Raw genomic sequence first — 25,821 nt, forward strand, 5'->3', positions numbered from 1 at the left:
CAGTCCCTATGTTACCTTATTAACCTCTCATCCGTATGAAGGTGCCACAATGGCACGGTCGTTTTACTAAGGCCCATAAGGTTTGCGTGTCTGGCCAGTCTTGGCCCGGGCCCAAAAAATGTAGGCCCAAGAACGATTTAAAGAATTATTCTGATGTTTTGTTTGTTCTTCTTTAGGCAAAACATCGGAGGAGTCTGATCTAAATTTTAAACCCATATATATAAATCATACGTAGTACTTGCATCTAATAGAAGAAAGTGCACGCCAGTTAAAGTCAAAAAGAAGGGGCGACCACTTGATAAATTACCAACATATATATATATATATATATATATATGTTGGCATCTACACCAACAAACATATATTTATACTCCTTAAACGAGAGCCGGTTTCTTTGTAGAAGGAATTTAGATACAGAGCTCCAATGTCAATAGTACATACAAAAAGAATTTGTTGGGAAATATGACAAGAGAATGAGCTAGAAAGCGAAAGGAACAAAGAAAGGGGGGCAAGGAAAAAAAAAAAAAAACACCCTCCTAGCCACACACTGGGGGTTTGAACATTCAACCTGCTATCTGGAAGTAATGCAAAATTTGATAAGCAGGCACCATCTCATGCACAGTTAAAAGCTGTATAATGCCGACCTTCAATGCAAGGACCTCTACAAATACCCATTTAGAGAAAACATCCTGGAGTGGTGCTGCCACGAACTGCATAGAAACAGTTTTTTGTGATGGGCTTAGTGCGATTCCAGTCTATTGCATAATTCTGTTTCACTGCTTCACTGTTCCCTTCGGATTCTTGGAGTTGAAGAGCCTGTGCGTGAGCTCTGGACAGGCTGGGATTCAGGATCATACTTTTGACAAGCAAGATAGGTAAGGGCGGTGACTACATCAGCTATGAGCGGCCGCATATTAGGCTGTTCCTGAACACACATTGCAGCAACAGCTAGAGCTTGATATAATCCCCTCACTGGATATTGGCCTTGAAGTGTTGGGTCAGCCATCTGTGAGAATTTCCTCCTATCTTTAAACAAGGGCCGGGCCTGCAACATCAAAACAACTTTATCGAAGGATTCGTATATTTGGGAAACAAATTACTTCCTCTACCGCTACTTTCATGCATTGTGGAAATTCTGCTAGCCAAGAAAAGGTATCTACTAGGGAGAAACATTTATAAGTAATTTGACTACACAAACTTCACCACTGAAGAGGATAAACAATGCTGTTGGTGCCTCTCGTGACAGAGGGAAAAGATGCAAGTTAGTTTACTACAATAGGTTGTCGATTCATGAATTTTATTGAATTTATTTCAGTCTCATAAGAGATGATGTCAAAAACAAAGTCATTAGAGAAAAGACAGAACTGTTACCCATGCAACTAGATTGTGTTCTCCAGCAGCCCTTGTATTGTCAATGGCTTTTCTACCGGTAATAATCTCTAGAAGAACAACTCCAAAGCTATAAACATCAGATTTCAGAGTAAGCTGACCAGTCATAGCATACTCTGGTGCACAATATCCATACGTTCCCATCACTCTAGTAGATACATGAGTCTTATCCCCAACAGGACCCAATTTAGCTAAACCAAAATCAGATAGCTTTGGATGATAACCTTCCCCAAGTAAAATGTTTGAGCATTTCAAATCGCGGTATATAACAGGGGGATTAGCTTTGTCATGCAAATACTCCAAGCCTTTTGCAGCACCTGCAGCTATTCTCATTCTTGTAGTCCAGTCCAATCGTTTCTTATCTGGTGGTAGGTCTGAGACACAAACAAGCAACAAGAGAAGTTGCTGAATTGGGGAAAAGATGCCATATGGAAGCTTGGATAAAGCAGAATCACGAAATAAGCAAATAGATTCTATGACCTCTGCCTCAGATTACTAGAATGAATTTTTAAGAATCATATACTGTAATGTGTTGTTTTTAACAGCAGTATTGGCAACTGATTGCTACCTGTAATTCCTACGCATAGAACTAGAACTGGATAAAACTGGATCATCTGTTTTATAATTTACCACAATTCATTTTGTAATACTGGATTATTAATATAAAAGAGTATCAAACGTTGTAAGTGTAGCGTGACAATAAAATCAGATTGATTGAAAAAAATTTTACCTGCAGGATTTCTTTAACCATGGAAACCTTTTAAAGAAATAGTAATTCTTGTGCTAAAACCTTTTTCGAGGCAACGCCAAATTTATGTGGAATGAGACACTTTTAGAGGCCCAAATGCTAGTCCACAAATATGGACATGCAAATAACAGTACTTCTTACTACCAAATGAATGAGACTTAATGCTATACATACCATGTAGATGGTCTTCCAATGATCCCAATGGCATGTATTCATAGACCAACAGTCTCTGATCCCCATCGGCACAATAGCCAATTAAGTTTACAAGATTGGGATGGTGAAGTAGACTTAACATCAGCACTTCGACAAGGAATTCCCTGTTCCCTTGTAGTCCATTACGATCAAGTTGCTTGATAGCTACAACCTATGGCAAAGCAAACAACATCGTTTATGTCTTACCACAAGACTATATCATACGGTTAAATCATTTAAAAAACATTAAATGCTACATAAATAATATCAATTAAAACTCTTTCTATTGAGAGAAACTAACCGTGTAAGTTTTGAGCTTATCAAAGTTTTTACTACATTAAAAACAGAACCTCAGTTCTCTCTATTCTAGCAAAAAATATGAATAATTCATAATTGGGATCTTAAGTATTCCCCTTTCTGTGATTTGTGAGCCTCTCAAACCTGGCACAACATTTTACAGTCATTTGTATATTGATATATTGAAAAGTTAAACATGAAAATTGAATGCTGATTTGGACGTCATTCATAATCTTAGCTATCTGTACTCTTACCATTTTGTATTTAAGATGAAGAATCTGCTTGGGAATTCCATGTAAACATAGCATGTTTGGATACATTAACCATTAACATTCAAAAATTATATTAGACAATATACCCTTGGTGGAGTTGACAAGAGCAGGAGAAGAATAGAGTTGGCAGAGGATATAAATGAGGTTTCGGTAAAAAGTTTACTGAGAGTTGAAATATAAGCAGTAAGTTTAAATGCACATAATTTGGATCACATACAAATTACCATCCAGAATAAAAGAAGCACGGCGAGATAACCTGGAGCACGACAGAGAGGATGATAGATAAACTAGTATAACTGTGTAAAACATTTTTTGGAACCATTAAACTCTTATAAAGTTAACGAACCTGATTAGTACTCTCCAGTCTTCCTTTGTATACCCGGCCAAATCCTCCTTCACCCAACAGACAATCTGCCCTGAAATTCTTTGTTACTGCTGCCAATTCACGAAATGTAAATGTATGTGCCGCAATATGATCAGATCCTCCATCCTTAGAGGCCTCCTTCTTTACATCCACAGTAGAATTCACCTTCAATTTTTCTAAAGCAACGAGAGAACAAAAACTGTAATTAATAATACCAAACAGATTATGCAGTTATGCCCAAAAATAAAGCACCAATGAGTCAGCAAAGCTAAAAAGTTTTATCCACTTGCATCATAAAGGAAATGTTACTACGCCATCATTAAAGGCTTATGAACAAACAAGAATCACAAAAGACAAAAACGGCCAAGAAGGCTTGCAGCTTGGATCTTTTTTATTACTCAAAACAAAAGCAATATCCATAATTAATACCACATTGTGCTTCCATAAAAGCCATTTATTTAAAAGAAAAAAAATTTCTGAACAGAGAAGACTATATTAACTTCCCAAGGTAAACTAATTGCGCTGTTGCACAACAAATATTAATTAAACCTATTGTCTTGACTTAGAACTAGCTCTTTGGCTTTGGGATATGCAGGTTTCCAAAGTATGAAACAGGCAACAATTAAAAAAGAGTTGAATTGACACACGAAAAAATAAATAAATAAATAAATAACATGCCCAGCTTCTTTGCTCCGAAATTAACAGAAAACAAACAGAAGTCAGCTTCATCAACAAGTGTCCAAAGAATTACAACTTATAAACTAATTAAAATGCCCAAGACAAATCCTAATCACAACAATTAGAAAATGTCCAGAAAATAATCATTACCTAGGCACAATAAGACTAGGAAACATACCCAGATGGCTTAAACAATAATTAAACCAGAATCAATTAATAACATTTTTTTTTAAATCACATCCACAATATGTACACAGTAGATCAAAACATTATTCCAATCCCAGAAAACTCTGATCAAAACATTCACTTAACACACACACACACACACACACACATTAAGAACCTGTGGCATGTCCATATGATACAAATGCATGACAAAGAACTACATAAAAGACATAAACATTAGTGGGTTACAGAGTGAAAATTTGGAAAATAAAAAATAAAAAAAGATGGGTAAAGGCGTCTATAAAATTTAGCTCAGTCTTGTTGATGAAAAAAAGAAAGAAAGAAAAATAATTACCAGAAGTTGATGGGATCTGATCAATAGGCTTGTTATGATGCTTCTTCTTAGCATTTTTGCTTGATTTTCCAGCACATGGAAACCAACCCATGGCTTATTATAAATTTCTCTCTAAACCTTTAAAACAGTATCACCTACGAAGAGAGAACAAAGGCAGACCAAACACCCACTTTGGACATAAAGAGAGAGAGAGAGAGAGAGTGTGTATGTTTGTTAAATTTCTTACAGATGGCTTATTCTAGTATATATCTTTTCATTTGCAGTTCTGTCCTTGTGTCTTGGAAAATTATATTTACTACCTTAAACTGTTTGTATTTTTGTATTTGCCTCTTTTTGTAAATTATAATAGTCACAAGTTTTTGTTATTTGTCACAAATTGTTTGTTAATTTTTTTGTTAGAAAGGTACAATTATTTGTACAATGAAATTTTTGACATATATAATTAAAATTTTGGGACAAATAACAAAAATTTGCGATGGTTATAATATATAATATTTTTAATTAGTGTTTCATTTAATTTCATTATAATAGTTAATGCTTTCAATTAGTGTTTCATTTGATTTTAACAAAAAATAAGTCAAATTGAGTACTCAGTTTATGATGGTTTTTATTTTGAATATAATTCAATTTAATTTTTATAATATACATCGGCTTATCATATCTAGATTTATACAAGATATTACAATAATTTAAAATTAACTCACATAATTTAATGAAACAACTATTGGTCTAATGCATGATTTTTTACAATCATTTCATTTACAAATCATAATTAGCTTTATATCCTTGCTATTATTAATTTTTAAATAAAATAATCTTGCATATATAATATGGATATCGATTATTGAATGTGCAATTCATCTAAGAGAAACGTTTGTATGATTTTAAAATGTAAATATCACTAGAAGACAAAAATTGCACAACTCTATTGCACGAAAGGATGAAAAAATTATTCTTTAAATACCATTTTTTGTCTTTTAATATATTAAAATTTATTTATTTTTCTTGTCTTTTAATGATATCCGCATTAAAAACATGAAAGTAATCTTACTACAGCGGTACAACCACAAACCCGCACATATATTTTCAACTCTTTGAATCAAATAACTACTAAATCATATTTTCTAACTTCTTTTAATTTTAGTAAAGGCTTGTTTTACTTATTATTTTTAACGAGAGATCATATTTTATCATCTTATAAAAAAAATTTCTTCTTATTATGAATATGATTTGCTTTTAAATTTTTTATGACATAATGAGTAATTTAATTTGGGATATCACTAGATTTTTATAATATTTTTAATTTATTGCCCAGAATTTAAAACGTCCAACTCATACTAAATGCAATTTCAATCACTCTTCCTATGATTAAGGTATCCTTATAAATGTGAAGGGTTAAATAGAACAAAGATTTCAAGTGATAGTAATAGAGATGAAATATCATAAAATCGCATGTTAATGGGGTAAATTCATAAATACGTGAAAGTACAATACCAAAGACATAAATTTTTGTTTTGTCTGCTGAAAATTCCTTTATTACGAACCAAGCATCAAAATTGTCTGAACAATGCCTTCCACTCGGGCGTCACGTCACTTGGTTCTAAAGACTAGGGGCTAGATCTGTCTTTTCACATACCATTTTACCTTAAGACCGTTCAAGAAAAGTGCCCAAATTAAGAATATGCTTTAGAAATAAAATAAATAAATAAAACCAACAAATCTTGCCTTAACATTAATCTCAAATTCAATTATACAATGAATCTGGACGGAGTAAATCACTAATATATTCTTACAAAATTAAAATATAAAATTTATATCATAAATAATATGACACTATTAAATAATTATAATGTATTAAAGAATGAATATGAATTGTATTTAAAGAAAATTAATATATTACTGTGACACTAAAAAAATTAATTTAAACAATTTAATTTTAATATGTCTAGGGATCTTTTTATTTTTAATTAAGAATTGGGTTAAAATAATTATTTGGAATTGCGAAAAGAACCTATTTTGGCTGCCCCTTTGGGCGGTAAAATCGAGGCTTTTGAAAGAGCCGTTTTCGTCAATCCGTGTTTTAAGGGGATATTAATTAAAATTTAATTTATTGGAATAAAAATATTTTTCATAAATGTTTGTAAAACGCAAAACGGCAAAAGCCGTAATTTAACGTCATTTTAGCATTTTCAATTACATAGCTTTTAGTAAGAGAATCTAGAGTACTTGTCGGTTACACCAAAGAATGGTGCACCTGTCTATATGTGGGGCCCAATTAACAACCTACTACATTTTTAAAAAAAATATTTTGACCTAATGAATTATGTTAAGGATTTTAAGATTAGAGCTACACCGACGAGTAGTGGTTCCCTAGTTTTTATCATTTTATAAATTATTAATTTTTGACAAGGTAAGTCTTCATTAATGGTGGCTTACATTTGATGAGTTGTAATAGTTAATAACCCAACTCAAATTTAATTTTTCTATTAGAAGAGAGGGTTACCAATATCATCGATGTAATTTTGTCTCTTTATTTTGTTTGAACATAATCTATAAATAAAGATATAACTAACTTGAATTTTTTTTTTCCATTTCAATATAATCGATTAATAATTGTAGTAAAATAAAAATATTGAAATCTTTTAAATTTACAAATTGGATATACTTTTAAATATTTAAAAGAAAATTAATCTTACAGAATATAAAGACTAGAACCTTTATCGTCATAATTAAAATTTATAGTTTACTAATAATAATTTTTTATAATGAGATAAGCTCATCACTTTTTTTTAACATTTATTTTTTTCTTTTCTAGTATTATCTTACCATTTGCTTGCATTTGATAAGTTGTAATAGTTAATAATCCAACTCAAACCTAATTTTTCTATTAGAAGAGAGGGTTACCAATATCATCGATTGTAATTTGGTCTCTTTATTTTGTTTGAACATAATCTATAAATAAATATAAAACTAACTTGAATGTTTTTTTTTTCTATTTCAATATAATCAATTAATATTTATAGTAAAATAAAAATATTGAAATCTTTTACATTTACAAATTGGATATACTTTTAAATATTTAAAAGAAAATTAATCTTACAGAATATAAAGACTCGAACCTTTATCGTCATAATTAAAATTTATAGTTTACTAATAATAATTTTTTATAATGAGATAAGCTTATCACTTTTTGTAGACATTTATTTTTTAAAATATTATCTTACCATTTGCTCGCTATTTTTTGTCATCTACTTATATTTCTCATTACTTACAAATCTCATAATTTTCACTTTCTCTTATTACTAAAGATGGCTTAGAAGAAAAAAAAAATTAAAATGATAAAGATATGTTGTTAATGTTGGCTCAATAAACAAATCTAACTATTATAAGTTGATTAAATAAAATAAAATAAAATAAAATAAAATAAAAAAAGTTTTGGTTAGTGTATAAAAGCAAACCAGCTGGCACCCGCACCATTTCAATCGTCGATTGACTCGATTATATACATATATATATTTTATCCAACTTATAATAGTTAGATTTGTTTATTTATATATATATATATATATATCATCAATCAATCATATGATAAATGTATCCCATGTATTTTGGCTTTTCAAAGACAAAATGATGGTGCGAGTGCCAGCTGGTGCCAAAGGGATGCGGCTCTAATATCCAACAAAACAAACAATTATAGACTCTAGGGTCTAGACTCTTTCTTTCTTTCTTTCTTAATTTTTTTTTTTAATTTGGTGTATTTAAAATTTGTACACATGTATACAAAACTATATATAAAATAAAACAGCTGTAGGGGCAGCCAAATATTTCTCAAAAATGCCAAAACTTCATTTCCATAGCATCCAATTGAATGCGTTGCATGTTCTCATAATTCTTAATTTGTATTTGATTAATTAATTAGGCTACACTCAAAATATCTTTAAGGAAAATGCTTTAAATTTTTCAAAAACCCTGAGGATAATTTGGTCATTTTGTAGTTAAGGACTTATTCATAAATAAACGCAATGGCGTCTATCTATATAGATACTAAACGACGAGTCCTTCATAAATTACAAATATACGCTTCTCGTCACTGATGCCGTCGATTAACAAACGACTAGCCATCCATAAAATTAATATAAAAGACATAAATTGAACTCATCCAATTCCCAAATCGAAAACCCTAAACCCTATTTCACATTCACTCTCACTCGTAGATGGAGAATCAATATTTGAATCTCCTTGACAGAGCTTTAGGGCTCGACGGGCCGAGCGAGCCGTGGCCACTCAGCGGCCGAGTTGTGTTAATCGAGGACTGCGTCGAGACAAGCGGCTCGTTCGTGCTTCACCAGCTCGTAAAACGCTCTCTCTCTCCGACTTCATCAAATGTTATCATCTTCGTCGCCTTCGCCAACCCTTTCTCTCACTATGATCGAATCCTGCGTAAACTCGTAATTTCTCTATCATTTGATGTCTAAAAATCCGTTTTTTTTTTTCCTTTTTTAGTTTGTGAAATTTCTCTTAAATCCCGCGTGTACTAGGAATGTTAAATCTTATTAATCGGTATTCTCTAGTGCATGGAGTTGTGAAACTTTTTAGTGAATGGCATTTATGTTATTTGCTTATGGTGGTGTCTTAGGGATGCAATCTAGTGACACAAAGGGATAACAAGAGATTCATTTTCTTTGACATGCTTATGCTGCGGTGCCCAGGTGAGAAAATCAGGTAAAATTGTTCTTTCTGGACCTTAACGTTCGTGTTTATGTTGTTTTTATTTTCGTTGAATCGCGTTAATTGCTGCCATTTACAATTCATAAACCTGTTTTAATATGAAAAACATGGTATAGTTGTAGTTGTTGGTAGCATAGGTTTAGTATAATGCAGACGAGTTTTTTAGTATATTGATCAGTTTTTTTAGAAAATATCTTTTGATATTTATCAGACTGAGTTTTCAAAGTGATAGGACTTAGAAGAAAGACTAATATTTTTGAAGTGATTTTATCTCACCAGAATCTCCGTTTCTGTTGATGAATGATTAGATGTAGATAAAGGAAAATCCAGTGAAGGTGGACTTGTTTTGCTGTATGAGAAAATACTGAAAACTATATGTGGCTTACCGGGAGATAAGAAGGACTACGTTACTATTATGATGGATGATATTTCTCTCGTGGAGGTGGCTGCAAATGGTGGATCTGATTATGTCTTGGACTTCCTGCATTACTGCCACTCTTTGACATCCGAATTTGTAAGGCATAGTTGCAGCTATTTTCTGCTTTTTTACTTATTCCCATGCTTACTCTCATTTTGTCAAGTGCTGCTACTTTTTTGCTTATTCTCTATTCTTACTTTATTCCTGGCACAGGATTGTTCGTTAATCATGCTTAATCATGAGGATATTTATTCAAGTATGGAGAGGCCTACACTTATATTACAGATGGAGTATCTTGCGGACATCTTGGTTAAGGCAGAGCCTTTGAGCACTGGTTTGGCAACTGATGTGCATGGACAGGTGTGGTTGTCTGATTACTTTAGCTCTCAATGAACGAAGAAAAATTAATTTAGCTTGTGAAAATTAGTGTTTACTGGTGTTTCATACCTAGTTCACGGTTAAAAATTAAAATCTATTGAATGAGTACATTCTATTGTCTTATGTTGATTTTGAGAAGGCATATACATTTTCCCAGCTACAGTTTTATATTTTGTAATCTGCATTTGTTTATTTTTTCATAGACTCCGATAACATTTCTGTCTTGCAGTTGACGGTTTTAAACAAGGGAACTTCTCACAGGTTAGGGAGCTCAGGCAACAAGATACATAATTTTCACTACAAGGTCAAGGAAAACAGTGTTGAATATTTCTATCCTGGGAGCCGCGTCTGAGAATCATACAATTCCAATGCTCAATGGAAAATGGATTAATACAGATCCATAGGCAGATATGTAGTTACTGTCTGTGGAATCAGAAATTTCATGGTCACTAACCTTTTTATACGCGGCTTTATGTTGTTTTGTGGAGGAAGAAGCTTGTGATATCTATTGATAAGGGTTATAGTAGTGAAAAGAGATATCGTTCAGAAGAACTTACCGTGTTAATGGCAGGCTTGGGTTTTGGAATTTGAATACTTTATGTGTCACCCATTTATTGAATGGATGATGAATTTTATAATTTGAAAATTATTTGTTGCCGTCTTATGGAATAGATGAACGTCATAATTGTGGGGATTCGGTAAGCACAGCATTGTTTAAAACGGAAAGTTTTTCGATTGCTTCATTGGGTGTATATGATGAATCTCTCGTTGCCACGTGGAAAGCAAATGTTTTGGTCTCTCTCGCTGTGGTTAACGGCACTGTTAGGATGATGCATGCGACCGAACTGTAAGCTTATCCCCGTAGACAATGACTTGCAAAAGGCATCCAATAACATCGGCCAAGACATAAAAGTTGTGTAAAGTTCTGCCACGTCATTAAAGCGATGCCTTGGTGGACCCCGTTCCTCGGGCATGTTATACAAGCTGACTGTTGACCACCACCAATTCGATTCAGTTTTGTGTGGCTCAAATTAGTTTTGCATTGTCACCATGCTCAAGAAACTTAGAGAACGGGAAAATGAAAGCATTGTAACATGCACGTAAAAACTACTACCTTTTATTTATGTGCGAAAAATGGTGAAAAGATCAACAGTAAGAAAAGACATTTGCCAATTCCTCAATTTGTTCTTTTCGCTGGCATTCAGCAAGCTGCTTATGTGATTTGATGGTGATGACTTGCCATTGAAGCCAAGGTATGCTTCTCTCTAATGTGAGAACTTATCTTCATTTTGGTTATCGCATGCAAAGTTTCTTTCCATTGTTGCTCCTGTTAATTTTACTTGGCATGCAATATTTTTCTTGAAAGAATTTCTTCCTGAAAGCATCTTCCAACTAAATATGATCAGTTCGGATCTTCTCCTTTTGTAGATTGGTGAGGATAATTGAGTGATCTCCAGTGTGAAATCCTGTATTGCTGCATTTAGAACATCATTCAAACTTGAATGATACCGGTCGCAGCAGCAAGATACATTATAACAATAGTATTGCAATTTTTTTTAACCTGAAGGACTGTTTATCCTTCATCCTTATATCTTCCATATAGGCACACTGTACATAAAGAATCTTCAGCCACATGCTCATCACTGTAGATTTCAAGACGATATCTGATAAAAAGTTGTGCACTTGACCGATGTCTATTAGACAAGTTACCTCGAAAACCAATCAAGCGGAAGAATTCAAAAACAGAAGAAAAAAGGAACAAAAATTGCACACAAACATCTTAAGAAGAGCTGGAGAGATGAAAATGACGTCTTCCAAGCATCTGCTCATGATGAATGGTTTTGAAATAATTGAGTCACACACCGAATTGCAGAATTTTTATTCAAAAAGGCTACCCTATTAAAGGTCCGGTTCTGTGGAGGCATAGTAGTTCTGGTAGAATGGTAGCCTCATAGTCTGAAATTATAAAGTACAGTTAAGGGCGTCTTTTCAGAAACATCTTTAAACGCAGTTGAGCTAATTTTCTGCACCATAGATGATTTATGCTCCCTCCCCTATCCACACTTGCTGCTACTTGCTATTCTCATGTACAAAGATCCACACGCCCTGTCAAGTTGGTGTTAGCTAACTGTGCTGTTGCCTTTATTTTCAAGTGGCCCCTGTTGAACAAATTGTCCTCGAACTCTTGGTCTTTGCTCTGCCAGCTTCTTCCTGCTCTGATATCTGACCTGCAACAAATGATAAGAACATGTTTCTTCCCATTTCTCATAAATAATTGTCAGTAAACATGATCTGTTACATAATGCAAAAGCAAGATACGTGACTTCACAAATTAAACCAATTTTGATCATGTCAGTGAAGTTCTGATATTTGCAAGGAGAAATTATTTCCTTCATGGTTGCCAATTTTAAAGTAAATTCCAGTTACCTTCTTTTCAAAGCATCTCTGTTTCCTCTTCTGACGAAATTTGTTCAGAGCAGCCTCTCTTTGTGCAAAACGGTTTTTGATGACTCCACTTGTGCTACCATATCCTACACCACCAGCAGGTTTGCCTTTCATGGGTACCCCATTGTCACTTTCAACATTTTCTACTTCAGCATTCAAAGCAGTGCAGCTCCCACTCTGTCCATTGCTTCCGTGGTTACTTCCTGAGGTGCTCCCATTCAAACTGTGATTACCAGCATTGCCTTCAATGGGAGCACTCACGATATTGGATGACCCATTATTGGGAGCTTTTGCCGCCATTTTTTTCAACAACATATCATGGTTGGCCAGTTGCTGCTGGGGCACATTATGGACGTGGTGGTGGCAGTGGTGGTAATGGTGGTGATGATGCTGCACTTGGACTTGCTGGTTTACGCCTCTCTCTTGGGCCATGCTGCCTACTGCACCATCAACTTTACCTTGTATAGGCTGTGCTGGTTGGGTGGCAGAAGATGGAAGGAGACTTTTGATCGTAGAGTTAGGTGCTGGTTTGTCACTGAAAACTGTCGGATTGGTGGAAGAAGCATTGGTAGTTAAACCCACGTCACTGTTATTATTACTGACATTGGAATGCTGACTGGGGGGTGTGCTGCTTAGATTTGATTGACAGTTTTGTATTGAATTTGTTTTTGCTGCCTCAGAACTATTATCAAGTGGAGAACAGCTACCTACATTCCCTGTGGAAGCCTGATTAGCAGTTGAAGCAGATTTATATCTGCAGACATGAAACTTCAACTGTCAAATTTGGAGTTTCTATCATACAAAGATAATATTATTAACATCCAGGATTTCCTTATACCTTGAAAAAGCCGAGTGCAGGTCCGAATGCCTCAAAACATTTCGGTCATGTCGATGGGTTCCAGTATCTCCATCTTCTCTCGACCTCTTCAAACTAAGCTCAAGGGAAGGTATTTCATTATGGTCATAGATGAGCTTTTCTTTCGTTCCAGAGACCTTGAAGAGACCGTTTGGGGTGTCAAAAACTACACTCTCAATAGGAGAATCGTTACCATTAGTGATGACACCTGCTATATCAGCAGCTTGTTTTCTCAGACCAGCATTCAGCTTCTCACTGTTGAGCTCCAGCTTTTTTGTCTGTTGTGGCTCATCATCTTTCTGAGAATTAATTTCAGAAGACTTCACTTTGTTGCTACTTGCTATTGTGTTAGGTCCATTTTCAGTAGGCTGTTCAAGCTGCAAATTTGAAATTCTAGGTACTCCTACCTTCAAGTCTTTGTCCGTTTCAACATTTCCTAAAGATTGGAATTCACTACAATCTCAATCAAAGGGAACAAAAGAGGATGAAAGGAGATATATCACAGTGAGAGTTCAATCACAAATAGAACTGTGCATACCAAGTTCATCATCCCACCCTTTGCACTCCTTTGTTGCTGTCATGGGTACCCAGCTGTTTCCACATGCTTCAGGCCTTGAGTGAATAACCTGCGCACAAGTGCTATCAGGAGGGTCAGCTAACTGTTCCCACGGTGACATTGCTTTGGGGCAGTCAACTTCTACTGCCCTCTTCGTCCATGAGCTCTGCAAAAGCAGAATGTAAGTATGCATCCACTTTATAACTTAACACACTAGAATTATTATTGTTTTGCGACTAAAACCATGGTGTGGTAGTTTAGATTATACATAAGTTTTGGTTAATATATATAAGGGTTGTCTCTTCAGTTCATTTATAAAGGGACAAGGTCCAATCGTTTGCCATTAATGTTGGATTCTCATTGGGGAGTCGACCTCTAAAATAGGTCTCTCACTAGGAGATAACCCAAGATCCTTGAGCTTTTCTGACCTGGTGTTAGAAAAATTTGACAAAAGCTCAGAGGTTGAAAGAGTGCTTATGTTCAAGAGGGAACAAAATTATTTTGATTCACTTGGTTTTGTCATCCTTACCAAGTTAATTTTCTGTCTATTCAAGATTGCTAGTAAGGTTGCTCAAAGATTAGAGAAATTGATGAGGGACTTTAATAAAATATTCATGGAGAAGACAATGGAATTCATATTCTTAAACAGGATAAGGTTACAAAACTGAGGAAAAGAAGTGACTAGAACTGGAAACATAGAGAAGAGAAGTAGGCCTCACTAGGTAAATTGCTATAGAGGTTCCCATTATAAGGTATCTCTTTGGTATAAGGTTATTAGAAGCAAATATGGACTTCATTCCAATGAATGGGACTCAATATTGGTTCAATTCAGATCTAATAGAGGTCCATAGGAAGCCAATTCAGATCTAATAGAGGTCCATAGAAAGCCATCTCAAAGAACATCTCATTTCTTCAAAGTCGTATCAGATGGCCAGTGGGACATGGTGGGAAAATTTGATTTTGGGAAGACATTTGCGTTAGACGTCTCTCTTTGCGAGTGATTTCCTCATTTGTATGGATTATGTCATTCCAAGAATGTGTCTATTAACTATAGAATGGTCATTGATCCCTTTGAACTGGAGTAAGTTTTTTTTTTTTTGGTTTCTTATTTTCTAAAAAGATAAGAGGTTGGCCAAAGCCCAAATATAACTTTTAAATTCTACCTCCCTCAAAGTCATACCCGGGTGGCTAGCAAAATAAAGAGGCTTGAAAGCCCCTGGGGGCAACCGTAGTACAAATTTCAATTTGAAGTGAAATTTCAATAAACTAGCAAGTCAAGTGCACACTGTTCTTATAGATTTAATGGACTCTTCTATCATTGATGAGGGTTAAGGATGATAACAGTATTTGGAATAAGATTCCTCAGGTAATCTTTCTTATAAGTTACACATTTTTTGGTTGGCGAAGCAACTCTACTAGTGATTTCAAACAATTTAGAATGGCTTTCCAAGCCAATGTTCCTCCTTAACATTAATCTTTGCTTGAAAAGCTCCAGGAAAACTAATGTTGAGGAGATATGTGAAGGAAATCTTAGATGTGTCTTTCCCCTCCATGGTGGTTTATGAGGAGAAAGAATAAAGAAACCAACCACCACCTCTTCATTGTGCTGTTGCCTCTTGGTTGTGGGCTAAATTATGCACTTTTAACTAAACTTCTTTTTTTCCAACTTTAGCTTCTTGCAATGTATAAATATAATAGTAAGGCTAAAACTTTGTGTATTTGTAGCTCTCTTGTGGGTGATGGCAAGAAAGAAATAACTGCACTTTTGTGGAGGAAAATAGGAAAATATCGATGGAGGATTCATTTCTTTACTTCTCGATGTGCTTTGCTTTCTTGGGATTTTCAAAATTCTTCATTCTTTATCATCTAGCTAGATTGACTGGGAACTAATAATCTAGAGACAATTTCGTGCTTTTATTTGCTTTATTTTTTTTTTTTTTGGCCTCATGTTTAGGCTCTTTTACCGAGAGATGAAAATTTATATTGTTTTTAATTTCTTCTCAATGGGGAAGATTTAAGTTTCTTACAAGAAATAGAATTTGAAGATTCTTCGTTTCTTATCATCTAGCTAGCTTGAGTGGAATACTATCTTGAGTTAGTTTTGTCCTTTCAGTGTCCTTTCAGAGTTTTTTGCTTTCTTTTTTGTCCCATGTTTAGGCTTATTTACGAAGAGATTAAATTTTATATTGTTTTTAATTTCTTCACAATGGGGAAGATTTTAAATTGCGGACCTCTGGTTCACTTTTATAATCCTTTTCTTTCTATTTATTCATTAAAATTTTTAGTTGTTTCCCATCGAAGAAAGCTAAAAGCAGTTCAAAATGAGTTTTAATAACCGCAGAGAAAATACATCAAGATCTGTAAAATTATGGTGGCCATATGGAAATATAATATATGAAAAAGCAACTCAATTTTAAAAGAGAAAACCAAATCTAACTCATCCTAAGATTTTAAAAATAAAAATTTCGTAAAATAGATAACCAAGACTTGGATTCCTATGCTACACGCATCACATGAATTCTTTATAATATACCATGAAAAGATAAAAGTTCCACAAACTTTAAGGGGAATGAACCAAACAATCCAATTCCTATTTAGTTCCTTAGCTCAATTATGTAAATATACGCATACAGATAGAAAAACTCAGGCAGCCAAGAATAAATAAGTTAAAATGCTACTGTTTGCTAAATTAGACTAGGAAAAAGATCATGTCATTTTTGGAAAATTGAAAGCAACATGAAGAGAAGTAAGATAACATAACTAAAGTACAACCTATACGTTTGGAAAGATGCTAATAAACATGCAAATGAAAGATCACAAAAACATTAAACATATAATACCTGGGTGCCACTTCCATTGTCACTTCCATCCTGAATATTCAAACCAATGCTTCCTTTATCGTCCTCGTCATTGCTGCCAGAGTTGTTATCTGACCCTTCAGCACTTTTTGACTTGGTGGATTTTTGAGTCATTATACAACTTTCACTTCCACTACCACTAGACTAATGAAAGGACGAACAGTGAATACAAACGGAAGACAAACTTTTGCACTTTCTATGTGGTCCTATATCAATGTTATGGTAAATAAACGATGATAACATCAAAAACAAAGAATTATCCAAAATACCAAGTTGAAATATGTGTCGATAGCATCAATCCAAGCAAAAATGAATGCTTTTTCTTAGTTTGGACAACTCATCAATTAAGAAGAATGTTCATATCAGATCAGACCTGAAGTTTAGAGTCCAAAATTGGTCCATGGTACAGTTTCATACATAAAGTGGAATAACAATTAGCAACTCACGCTGTGGTATTTCCTCCAAACATGCTGCCATAGATTTTGAAGCTCATTCTTTCGAATAGGCTTCACTAAAAAGTAAACTGCACCCTTGGACAAACACTTAAAGACGATACTCATAGAATCATGAGATGACATCACTGCAAAAAAACTCCATCAGTGAAGCAGTTAAAAGTATCAATCTTTAAAAGAAACAGCAGAAAAACAATGTTAATTTGAAACAGAAGCAAAAGCATAAGAAATATACTCACTAATCACTGGAATATTCTTGCAAGTTTTGTGGTTCATAATCTTGCGTAGAAGGCCAATGCCTGATAAGCAAGGCATGAGTACCTCAGTTAAGACAAGATCAATTTGATCCATCAGATCTTCTAAAATTTTCCATGCTTGAAGGCCATTTTCTACAGCAATAACTGCCATGATTGAAATATCTGATAAGTTCATAAGTTAAAAAAGCAAAATAAATATGAAAGAACAACAATAACGAGTAAAGTGTGTTCTAAGTAACTGCATTGGCATTAAAAATAAATGCCGTAAGATCAGCAATGAATTTTTAAACATAACAAATGTAGTGATATTTATGTATTACAGTACTGAGTCATGAGCTTGCTAACTGGTTATGCACGAGAGGGTGGAAGACTAGACTTCATAAAGACATCAAGGGTGGAATGGTATACTTCATAAAGACATCAAGGATGTTAATGTAATTCACTCAAAATTTGAGGTTTAACAGTAGGTTTCATTACGTATCAAGAAGAATTTTTGTCCTTGATTGCAAATAAACTAAATCCCATATTCCAGTTTGTCAAATAATAATGTAAATCACGCTATTTCAAAATCACAAATAGTTTGTCCCTTGAATGAACCTTGTCCCAACTCTTACCACCTAGCAAACTAACAATTGCAGTAATAGTTACAATAGAGATCATACAGTTTTAAAGACAATCATACATGAATCCATTTGATGAGAGAAAAATCATACAAAATAATGAAAAAGGGGAGCTGTCGTCCATCCTTTGCTCACAACACCTTAATAAGGAAAACAAAACCATTCATTGAAAAATGAAGAAAAGGATCTCAACCTCTAAAAGAAAAAGCTTCTAAAAATTCTTTTAAACAAAATGGATCTATATCGCTAGGTGAGGTGAAATATATTATTCTCATCCAAAGTATTTATTCCTTTTCTAAAAAATATCTTTTGATGGCAACCAAATCTCTTCCTCACCCATGTGAGTAGAATTTGAACCCCATACCTATTGTACCACCCCGAGAGGTTTTACCAATTGAACTAACACACACTCACTCGTCCAAAGTATTACAAACTCATCTTTTTCCAAGAAAATTATCTTATTTCTTTTTCTTTATATCGCCAATAGCAGTGCTTTCATTGCACATCTCTATAAAATTTAACACCTTCTCATATTTTGGAATCATCCAACATCTACACTAAGAATATGAAAAGCTAATTCAGGCAAAACCTCAAGCTAACTCCACTACGCACAAGAATTTACTCACAAACAATACGCCAAATCACAAGTTCACAAAAAATGATGAATTGATTTCCCTTTCTATCACAACGTATACACCAATTAGGACAATCTAAAATAACAGTTGTATGATGGAAAAGTTATTTAGAATCACCATCAATCAATCTTAGAGAAAGCGTTTTTGTAAGAACTATTAATAAAAGGAAACAAAATCAAGGAAGAGGAGATAGAATAAGGAATACAAGCAAAGGAGTATCTTTCCTTTTTCTGAGAAAGAGGAAGCATAACTAATGAATGAAATCTGTTTATAATTAAAAGAAAGACAGTCAAAGAAATATATTTATCCATCTAAACAAATACCTAATTGAAAAGATCTGTTTAGGAAGACTCTAGAAGAAAATGTATACAATAGCCTATATCATTAGGGGGACAATCAAGTTGAGAAAAGCACAGAATGAAGAGAACATTTTTTCAACAAGTCTTTCCACCCTGAATAATTCTAAGGCCCAAAGTAGTACAAGCATAAGGTCATCATATCTTTCCAAAATATCTTTTTAAAGGCACGTAGAAGTCATCTTACAAGTCCCTGAGAATCGACAATCGTTATAAGTAGAGGTTAAAGATATTTGAGAAAGTTAGAAGTCTATCATAAGTTTCTGGTATGTTCTCTGTTACTTTTGCATCTCTTTCTTCACTGCATCCAACCTAAACCTTAATATGCTATCAAACACTAAACAAACCCATGCTTTGTTATGTGAGGAAAACCTTATTCCTTAAATTAGACTAAGTAAAATGTGTATTGAATGGAAAAGGATCTTTAGATTGATGACCCTAAGAAAGTAGTTGATGTTTTTCATAAAAGTGCCCTCCCTACCTCCATTAGATCTCTTTAACATAAATCTGATAAAGTTAAAATCAACACTAACATCATAAGGACAACAGAAGCCAAAAGGATCTACCAATTCTCCCCAAAATGTAAGCCTTTCCTATGTCTACATGGACCATAAAATCCAATTAACCACTATCATACACTTTCACAGGTCTAAATTACAATGGAAATTGAGAAGTCACCTTTGCACAATCTAACAACACCACCGATTTGGTATTCCAAACCACAACCAAGACTCTTGACCTTCGCCAAGCAGGCAAGGAACTGCACTTCCTTATATTTAGAACTCCAAATGCAGCCAACATCTATCCTATCAAAGGATTCTCCCTCAATCTTTTGAATCAAAGTAACATTTGGGCCAACTTATTTCAAACATCTCTTATAACCCCCTTTCTTTATTGCTCTCTATGTCTTAGATGTTTCTAGAGAAAATCTTCATGATTCCCAACCTTACCCTAATTTTTGCTTCTCAAGACATCAATCAATCTATCATTATTGAGAAAAGATTTTAGGTTGTTCAATTCTCTAATCCCTCCAGTTCTTTTATCCTTAAAAAAAGTAGTTGGATTTGCTGCCCATTTATGAAGTTACAACCAAAGAAAAATTTATCTCTAGAAAGGAACGAAACTTTGTCCTTAGATTATCTTAAAAATTTTTGCTAGCGCCAAAATCTTTTACCATTAACCATCTTTTATATCCCCATTTTCACTCGATCAAACACATTTTTCCGCACCATAACTTCGAATTTGCCCATGATAAGTTAAGAAGAACTCCCTTGCATTGCTTGAGATCCCTTATTTATAGAGCTTCCCTTTCCTCCCAAAATCTTGGTTCTTAGAGAGAAAAGGACATCTAGGGGAAAAGTACCAGCATGCTCCCATAAACCTTTTCTCGTCTCTTCACCATTTGGTCTACCATCATGATCGGATTTGAATCTTCTAAGACTAAAATTCATAATAAACATAGATGGTTCTTCTTAGAATGCTACATCACTAATCTCCTTCCCAGTGATATTTTCACAGCTCTCCAAATGCAGTAACAATCTTCCAGAGCTTTGGCCTACCACTCTTTCAAATTCAACAAACACTCTTATCTGAACTTTAGTCTTGAGAGCAATAATTGAGGAGATTTAAAAGAATTTTCTTCTTCTTCTCACATTCACTACTTTAGAGAAACAAAAGTAAAGGCTAAATACTAACTCTATCCAGTTCTCTCTCGATTATTAAGATCCAGGTTTAAGAATACGAAAACTCTCGTTCCTTTTTGGCTTAAAAGGATCAGCATGCCAAAAAGAATAGAAATGGTTTTTAGCTTAGGCTAGTCATACATATTTGAACACAATAATTTAGATTAAATGCTAATCTGATTCTATTTGGACTTTGAAAAAGTTGTGATTGGTAGTTACTGAATAAAAATATATAGGTAACTAAATCTTAACCATATATAAATGCATAGATGACAGAAGATTATTAAAAGGTCAGCAACAAAGATCAGTACTAGATCCGAAATCTGAACAAAAATATTCTCACAGCATATCACAAAGGTAACTTACAAATGTATATATTATTATGGAACCTATTAATTTCAAATTTTACAAATTGTATTCATAATCTTACTGAAACATATGTTTGTGTATCGTTACGATGACTTTTAGAAAAAGATAAAAAAACAAAAGTGCTCCCCTTTTTATCTTTTGATAACTAATGAAATCTTTGTACAAACAGATACCACTCACGTGCAGAGAAAATACAAAAGATAAACCATAAGAAAAATAAACAAAACAAAAACCAAGAAGTACCTCACTCTTTAAATTTATTTAAAAATAAATAAAAAAGAATACAAAACAATGATCAAGGAAACTATTAATTTCAAATTTTACAAATTGTATTTATAATCTTACTGAAACATATGTTTGTGTATCGCTAAGATGACTTTTAGAAAAGATAAAAAATAAACGTTCTCCCCTTTTTACCTTTTGATAACTAATGAAATCTTTGTACAAACAGATAACACTCATGGGCAAAGAAAATACACAAGATAAACCATGAGAAAAATAAATAAAACAAAAACCAAGAAGTACCTCACTCTTAAAATTTATTTTAAAAAAAGTTCAAACAGAATACAAGAACAATGATCAAGGAAACATCTAATTGATATAAAAAAATATTTAAAACATAAAACACTTCTTATATCTTACCACAAAAAAGATGTTCAGCATTATATAGATTGTTCTCCTGTCTATTTTCATGGACAAACAGCCCCACACCAAAAAAAAGGCACATTTATCTTAGCCCTAACAAAACAATGGATGTGAATAAGCTATTGAAGAATGCAAAGAGCCTAATTGTGCAGCTAAACATGCTTCTAAGAATCTGGTAGAAGAAATTGGAAATTTGAGACTCAGAGCTTTTTGGATTGATTCATGACAAGCCTGCAATCAAGCATTAACAAAGTCAAACTTCTATAATCAAAACAAACTTAAACAGTGAGATTTATGTTTCTTAAGTAAAGAAAAGTAACACTACTACTTATCCGCTGTCAAAAATCATATTTCACTCTAAAATGTAGTAATGACAATTACTTCATGAACGTTTTCAAGAAAAAGAACAAGGTCATTAAACTCATCACTGTGGACATTATTAGATCCTAACTTTTATACCAATTCTGCCCCCAACCCCTGTTTATCAGAAGTGTAGCAAAAAGAACTTTGAGAGAGTATTTTAACAAACTCAGAGAACTGTCAGCATAGGCTTATCCAAACCACCACGTCCAAGGATCAAATATTGTATAAGAACATAAATGCAGCAGTCTTGTGAAAGAATAAAAGATATCGGCACAGAAAGGCTGCCTTTCTGTGGGAGAACAAAGGAAGTCCACCTAGAAATGAACTAAACAGGTACAAAAATTTAAATACGGTTATGATGCATTTACTTGCAATGAATCAGAATGAATTAGAATCGAAATGGATTGGAATCGAAATGGATTGGAATCGAAATGGGAAATGAGAATCAAAATAAATTGTTATACTTGAGTTGTAGAAATAGCAATTGGAATGAGTTGTATTACAATATTGAGCGTAATACTATAATTTTAGAACAAACTAGTTGCTGCTGCTGTTGTTGATGTTGTTGTTATTATTATTATCATTACTACTACTAATAATAATTATTATAATAATAATATTAATAATATTAATGTCATTATTATTTTTCAATGAATATCTAATTTTCTTTAAGGTAAAACTGGTAATTTATTCCCCTTCCTCATTCCCAAATTTGTGGGCCCCACCCAAAATTCATTCCCATTCCTTATTGTTTTCAGCCGTAAACACAATTAATCATTCCAATTCCCCAATCCAAGAAGTAAACACCCTTAAGGAATTAAGAAACAATTAAAACAAGCTCTACAGCAAAGAACAACACTATTCGAAAACCAGTTCAACTCTGAGCAAAGCATGCAAAAACATCATTTTTATCCACTTTAACATTCAGAGCAAAACCGGATAAGTTACAGTTTTTAAATGATAAATACAGATAATTCTATACCAGGAAAGGTGCTGACCTTCATAGCCACAATTTCGAAGTAATGCACAGACAACTCGGCGAGTTGAATCATCGCTTTCCACCAGTAGAACCTTGAGAGATCTAAGCGGTAAAAACCTCTCCCAGCAAACCAGAGGCCTCTCAGGCTGCGACTGCTGTCCCTGCAGGGCAGCCATTGTCTGAGCCTGGGCCTGAACTTCATCCACCCAGCCATTATTGACATCTTCCCCATCCTCATTAATTCGTGACTCATCTTCCTCTGAAAGCCCCTGCCCTTCCCCTGTGACCCCATCCCTTATTTGCTTATGGTCATCTCGCATATGATGATTTAATTCTGCCAACCCATTGGACACAGGGCCATTACCGTTCATTTGAACTATCCCCATCAACCAGATTCAAAAAGACCAATAATGTGGAAAGCACTTGACAGAGTCGGTGAGAAAACCACCTCTATTCCACAAGAGAGCTTGTACATACTGTTTCCTTTATGATATCAACTTATTAGAGGAGAACCTAACAAAGTCCTACAGAAGAAGACATATGGAATTTCAGATATTATTTCAAACCCAAATCACAACGGAAAAAAGCCCTGTGCATTCAAACTAAAACAAAACAAACAAACAAAAACTTGACCCAGCCACTTATTTTCTGTGAGCAAGATAATAGAAAAATTAAATACTGCATGCCTAGCATTCATCCGACAGTCTTAACCATTTGAAGAACACTAATCTAGATGCAGGTGTCCATATCAAAATCTATAATTTTATCTACCTTGTAAAATTAAAATTTAGATTTCTCAGAGAGACATAGACATGAATCACTTGCTGATTAAATGTGCAGAAACCGTTAATTTTTTTCAGACCCACGAAAATAAAACTAATAAAAAAAATGCTGATTAAGTAATTGGCCTAACTAAAGTAATCTATTTATTTTCTTTGAAAGCTAAAAACAACATCAACTATGAGATATAACATCTTTTACCACCTGATTTTCTCAGCAAGCATAAATAACGCAACAACAAACCATTAAAATGATTCCATGATAATCAAAGGGAGTTAATTGAAAAAAATAAAAAAATAAAAAGAACCAAAGAAAGATATGGCTTCAAATTTAAACAAGGAAGTATGCATATACATAAAGAAAGAAAGACATGGCTTAATATTTAAACAAATTTACCGCATTTGGAATGCAAAATTCAGCAAGAATAAGAACTTACGTTCTTGGAAACCAAAATACTACCGAACATAACGTTGGATATTTATTTTCTCTTTATTTCTTATATAAATAAACAAAAAGACTTCAACAGCAATAAATTACCAATTGAGTCAACAAAATTCAAATTAGTCTTTAACTCAGTTGCAGAAAAAGGAACCGAGACCAAAAAGGAAGAAAAAATATTACTAAATTTGAGTGATTTGGCTTTATTAAAAGCAAACCAATCAACTCAGTGATGGTAGAATGATTTTTGCTTAATTCGAAAGTCTCATGGTAGAAACAAAGGAAACTAGAACTCCAATGTATTTAATTTTTCATCAAAACGCATTGTGCGAGGAAATCATTGCCCGCGAAATTCAAAAATGAAGTTTTCTTCTCAATTTTCTCGGCAATCAAACAAGCCGAAACAAAATAATCAAAATTAATAAACGAACAAAACTTTACCTCTTCTGCAATTCATACGAGCTCGATTCAATTACCAACAGTCAAAAGATCAAATTCAGAGTAGAGAAATCCGAAATGCGAACAGGAATTTAAGCCATTTTCTATTTTTAGGGTTTTTTTTTAAATAATAATTATTACAGAGAAAAAAAAAATTTGCTTCGCTGGTTGAGAAACGACGAGCAATTGTTTAAAGGAAAAAATGGTGTATGCCCCCCCAAAAAAAAAGGTATCAGCCACCCGAATTGCTGGCGTGGAAAAGTGAATGCGTGAAGTAGTGACACCGGATACGCCACGTAGGAAAAATTCTGATGAGTTGGACGGAGGATCTAAAGCTGGACTCTGAACAATTTGTAACGGATTTTGGCGATCCTCCAATGATACACGTGGCGCAATCTTTGAGGAGTTAAAGATGCCCAGACTAGATTTATTAGACGGAAAGAGTACGGTGTCGTTTTCGCTCAACCTCAGCATGAGCCCCACGCAAAACATGGTTTAGATCACGTGGACGGAGATTGACGGCAGTCAAATAACGTTCAACAGTGTCGCCACGCGGCGAAAAGAATATCTTCGCTGACGCTTGACTTATTCGAACCGGGTCAAATTGCGGGTGACCCGGATTCTCTTGCGTTGGTATTTTATGTTGAAATTCTCTTTTTTTTTAAAAAAAAAAAATTCTAATGAATAGTATTGCTCAATCTTATTAGTAATGATAATGAAATAACATGAGTATTAGGAAGAAATTTTTTCCTTATAATTTTTTTAATACATTTTTTTTTAACAATACATTTTTAGTTTAATTTAAAACTAAAAAGAGTTCAACTCTCACTTGAATTAACAAGATAATAAATGAAGTAAAAATTCCATCATAACATCCTCTTAGTTGACAAATGAATGATTTATTAGAGAAAGAAAATGTTTGAAAATGATAAATAAATAAATAAATAAAAATTCGATCACAATATATATCCTCTTGTCATCTTGTTTGATAAACGGTAGCTATCACGTGCTCCTTTAACTTTAAGGGATACAACAGCGAGACTAGAAACTCCTAGAGGCAACTTTTGTAGGCTTATCATTCATCATACAATAGTTCATACAATATTTT

The 25,821-nt window shown here is 33.7% G+C and overlaps 3 protein-coding genes across 8 annotated transcripts; 1 reads left to right on the forward strand and 2 right to left on the reverse strand.

Moving 5' to 3' along the window:
- Nucleotides 1–362: 362 nt before the first annotated feature.
- LOC102606674 (probable serine/threonine-protein kinase PBL7) lies at nt 363–4,669 on the reverse strand. Its single transcript, XM_006485901.4, has 5 exons — nt 4,461–4,669; nt 3,245–3,438; nt 2,312–2,501; nt 1,372–1,763; nt 363–1,045 (listed from the first exon to the last, which is right to left on the reverse strand). The coding sequence occupies exons 1-5, from the start codon at nt 4,549–4,551 to the stop codon at nt 782–784; spliced, it is 1,131 nt and encodes a 376-aa protein (XP_006485964.1). The 5' UTR covers nt 4,552–4,669; the 3' UTR covers nt 363–781.
- A 3,935-nt stretch (nt 4,670–8,604) lies between these two features.
- On the forward strand, nt 8,605–10,686 carry LOC102630370 (elongator complex protein 6). Its single transcript, XM_015532702.3, has 5 exons — nt 8,605–8,908; nt 9,097–9,169; nt 9,497–9,702; nt 9,820–9,966; nt 10,214–10,686. The coding sequence occupies exons 1-5, from the start codon at nt 8,675–8,677 to the stop codon at nt 10,334–10,336; spliced, it is 783 nt and encodes a 260-aa protein (XP_015388188.1). The 5' UTR covers nt 8,605–8,674; the 3' UTR covers nt 10,337–10,686.
- A 965-nt stretch (nt 10,687–11,651) lies between these two features.
- LOC102630875 (two-component response regulator-like APRR3) lies at nt 11,652–24,926 on the reverse strand. Of its 6 annotated transcripts, none has more exons than XM_025101492.2 (10): nt 24,717–24,926; nt 23,077–23,581; nt 17,391–17,552; nt 17,146–17,279; nt 16,682–16,843; nt 13,824–13,911; nt 13,693–13,721; nt 13,268–13,584; nt 12,412–13,183; nt 11,652–12,212 (listed from the first exon to the last, which is right to left on the reverse strand). In XM_025101492.2, exons 2-10 carry the CDS (start codon nt 23,441–23,443, stop codon nt 12,105–12,107), a joined length of 2,139 nt encoding a protein of 712 aa, XP_024957260.1. In that variant the 5' UTR covers nt 23,444–23,581; nt 24,717–24,926; the 3' UTR covers nt 11,652–12,104. The 6 variants fall into 6 exon arrangements, with proteins under 6 accessions (XP_024957260.1, XP_006485963.1, XP_015388187.1 ...); XM_006485900.4 differs by having other exon boundaries at nt 13,824–14,007; nt 24,717–24,925; XM_015532701.3 differs by having other exon boundaries at nt 11,652–12,207; nt 13,268–13,721; nt 13,824–14,007.
- Nucleotides 24,927–25,821: the final 895 nt, after the last annotated feature.

This window comes from Citrus sinensis, chromosome 4 (genome assembly GCF_022201045.2).
Source record: "Citrus sinensis cultivar Valencia sweet orange chromosome 4, DVS_A1.0, whole genome shotgun sequence".
Taxonomy (NCBI): domain Eukaryota; kingdom Viridiplantae; phylum Streptophyta; class Magnoliopsida; order Sapindales; family Rutaceae; genus Citrus; species Citrus sinensis.

Excerpts from the sequence above, each read along its gene's own strand:
- LOC102606674 (XM_006485901.4), bottom strand. The coding sequence starts at position 4,551 with ATGGGTTGGTTTCCATGTGCTGGAAAATCAAGCAAAAATGCTAAGAAG. Across the intron at positions 1,764-2,311 it reads ATTGGAAGACCATCTACATG|ACCTACCACCAGATAAGAAA; the intron begins GTATGTATAGCA and ends TTTGTGTCTCAG. Across the intron at positions 1,046-1,371 it reads AACACAATCTAGTTGCATGG|GCCCGGCCCTTGTTTAAAGA; the intron begins GTAACAGTTCTG and ends TTGATGTTGCAG.
- LOC102630370 (XM_015532702.3), top strand. The coding sequence starts at position 8,675 with ATGGAGAATCAATATTTGAATCTCCTTGACAGAGCTTTAGGGCTCGAC. Across the intron at positions 8,909-9,096 it reads ATCGAATCCTGCGTAAACTC|GGATGCAATCTAGTGACACA; the intron begins GTAATTTCTCTA and ends GTGGTGTCTTAG. Across the intron at positions 9,967-10,213 it reads CAACTGATGTGCATGGACAG|TTGACGGTTTTAAACAAGGG; the intron begins GTGTGGTTGTCT and ends TCTGTCTTGCAG.
- LOC102630875 (XM_006485898.4), bottom strand. The coding sequence starts at position 23,443 with ATGGGGATAGTTCAAATGAACGGTAATGGCCCTGTGTCCAATGGGTTG. Across the intron at positions 17,280-17,390 it reads CAAGAATATTCCAGTGATTA|TGATGTCATCTCATGATTCT; the intron begins GTGAGTATATTT and ends GTTTTTTTGCAG. Across the intron at positions 14,008-16,681 it reads ACAATGGAAGTGGCACCCAG|AGCTCATGGACGAAGAGGGC; the intron begins GTATTATATGTT and ends CTGCTTTTGCAG.